The sequence below is a fragment of the Muscardinus avellanarius genome, assembly GCF_963383645.1.
Source record: "Muscardinus avellanarius genome assembly, chromosome: 1".
NCBI classification, from domain to species: Eukaryota; Metazoa; Chordata; class Mammalia; order Rodentia; family Gliridae; genus Muscardinus; species Muscardinus avellanarius.
In genome coordinates, this window is record NC_137786.1 from 61844230 (window position 1) to 61846502 (window position 2273).

General features: G+C 51.3%; 1 protein-coding gene across 1 annotated transcript; it reads right to left on the bottom strand.

The window, feature by feature from the left end:
* Window positions 1–294: 294 nt before the first annotated feature.
* Window positions 295–2064, bottom strand: ENC1 (ectodermal-neural cortex 1; the record flags this gene model as incomplete). Its single annotated transcript, XM_080706491.1, has 1 exon — window positions 295–2064. The coding sequence occupies one exon, from the start codon at window positions 2062–2064 to the stop codon at window positions 295–297; it is 1770 nt and encodes a 589-aa protein (XP_080562617.1).
* Window positions 2065–2273: the final 209 nt, after the last annotated feature.

Genomic DNA, 2273 nt, shown 5'->3' on the forward strand with positions numbered 1-2273 from the left:
GCCATCCTCCTGTCTCAGATTCCCAAGGATCGGGATCATAGGCATGGGTCACCATGCCTGGCTATGAAATAATGTCTCTGGGATGGGCAGTTTGTAAAAAGCTCTTTGGGAGATTCAAAAGCTCAGTGATGACTGAGAACTACAGGATTATGTTATGGGCAGATTGCAGATGCCATCAATACAAGTGTTTGTCCACATGTTAAACTTAGACAACTAGCCTAAATAAATGCACACTTAACCTACAGCTGCACTGACTTCTTACCTCATGCTTACTTTCTTTAGGATGAACTACATTTACGAAGGCAGATGTTTCCAGGTGCTGACAAACGCAGTAGGGATCAGCGAGTACGGGACCGTGGTTATGCTGTTCCACACGTCTAGAGTTGGATCGTAACAGTCCAAAGTCTTGCACCGCTGAATGCCAAAGTAGCCTCCAACCACGTAGAGCTTGTTTCCGGAGGCCACAGCGTGGCAGCTCATGCGCTTGGCCGTCACGTCTCCCACCTTGGTCCACTGGTAAGTTTCACTATTGAATTTGTAAGCAGAGCAGGCGGAGAACTCGGTATCTCCCCCCATAATAAAGATCTGGTTCCCCAGCACAGCTGCTGCTGTGTAACGCCAGGGCTGGGGACAGGTGGCCGGTACCGTCCACCTGTTTTCACATTGATCATAACACTGAACCTTGGGGAGCTTGTCATGACCGACACTGGTACCTCCGAAAGCAAATAACTTGAGTTTGGCACTCACTACTGCGGCGTTGCTGACGCCTTCTCGGAGAGGGGCCACCATGGTCCACTTATTGGTTGTGGGGTCATAATGTTCAACTTGCTTTAGAGAGACTGAGGGGGAGGCCGGGAGGCAGCCGGTTGCAGCTGTGTGCCCTCCAACCACATACAGGCAGTGCTTCAGTTCAGCAGAGCCATGGCCAAACCGGGCCACCAGCATGGGGGCCGCTTTGGACCACTCCTCATGCAGGGTGTCATAAACCCAGACATCTTTGGAGACTCCGTTTTCGGACCCCCGCCCCCCTGTAATGTACACTTTGCAGCCAATTGCACATGCGCTGAACTCTTTTCTCGGGCTGGGAATGTCGGCCTTGGGAATGATTTCTTTGGCCTTCTGGTCTACCAGATACAGCTTGTCACACATGAAAGTCTGTCCACCCAGAAGGAAGAGGGCGTGGCCAGTTTTCCGGGGCCGGGCACACAGGCTGGTCACCACGCCATCGTTCTGCAGGATTTTTAGTTTGCACCTGATGGCTTCTTCCACAATCTCTTTACTCTTTCTCTGCTTGGTGATGAGTTCCTCCATGGCCACATTCTCCATGAGATAGATGGCTGGCAGGAGGGCCAGCCTCACTGTCTGCAACAGCTCCGGTAGGTAGCAATAGCGCTTCTTCAGGTCGTAACTGATCCAGTTAATTGCAGACTCATAGACAAGTCTTTCATCTTCTGTCTCCAGCTCTTCACTGGACAGGAGCTGCACTACCATGTCCTGGGGCAGCTGGAGGAAATCTTCATTCTTCCTGATGGTTTGGAAGTTGCTGAGACACATTCTCCAGGAGAGTTCGTACAGCTTGGTGCACTGGTGCGCATCGGACAGCAGCAGCATGCCCAGGCAGTTGGTGGGGTGCAGGTTCTTTTCAAGGAATTCTGCACATGCATCCCGGATGTCTTGAAACTCCAGCATGTCGCCAGCTTCCAGGAGCGATTCTGCGTTTTCTTCATTGATGATGACCCGGGAGGAGTACGCATAGTCAAGAAGAAGCTCCAAGACCTCTGGGTGGATGGAATTGTCAAAGTTGACCTCACTGTCCTGGCTCTCCTTCAGGCCCCCACTGAACATGGCCTCAAAGTAGCGGCTGCACGCAGCCAGCACTGCCCGGTGGCAAGGGAAGGTCCTGTTTCCGGCATGGAGAAGAACATCAGTGAAGAGACGCTGCTGGCGTAGAAGGTTTAAGTGCGTGAGGACGCTGTCAGCATAGGAAGACTTATGGAACAGGTAGATGTTAATGGAGCCGCTGCTGGCCCTGGACTTGCGGTTCTCATGCACGCTGACTGACATTTTGTTTCCACTCCTAAAAACAAAACAAAAACAAAACCATTGAACACAATGCTGCTGATCTACCCAGCAGCAGACCAAAAGCAACAATTGTTTTCAGCAAAGGAAATAGAGCACTTTGTTATTAGCTCTGCTGCCTGTAGTTCTGAATGGGTATGGCCATTCCAGAACAAAGCCAAAGACTACCTGGGGAAGGAAAGGCATTGGCTGTG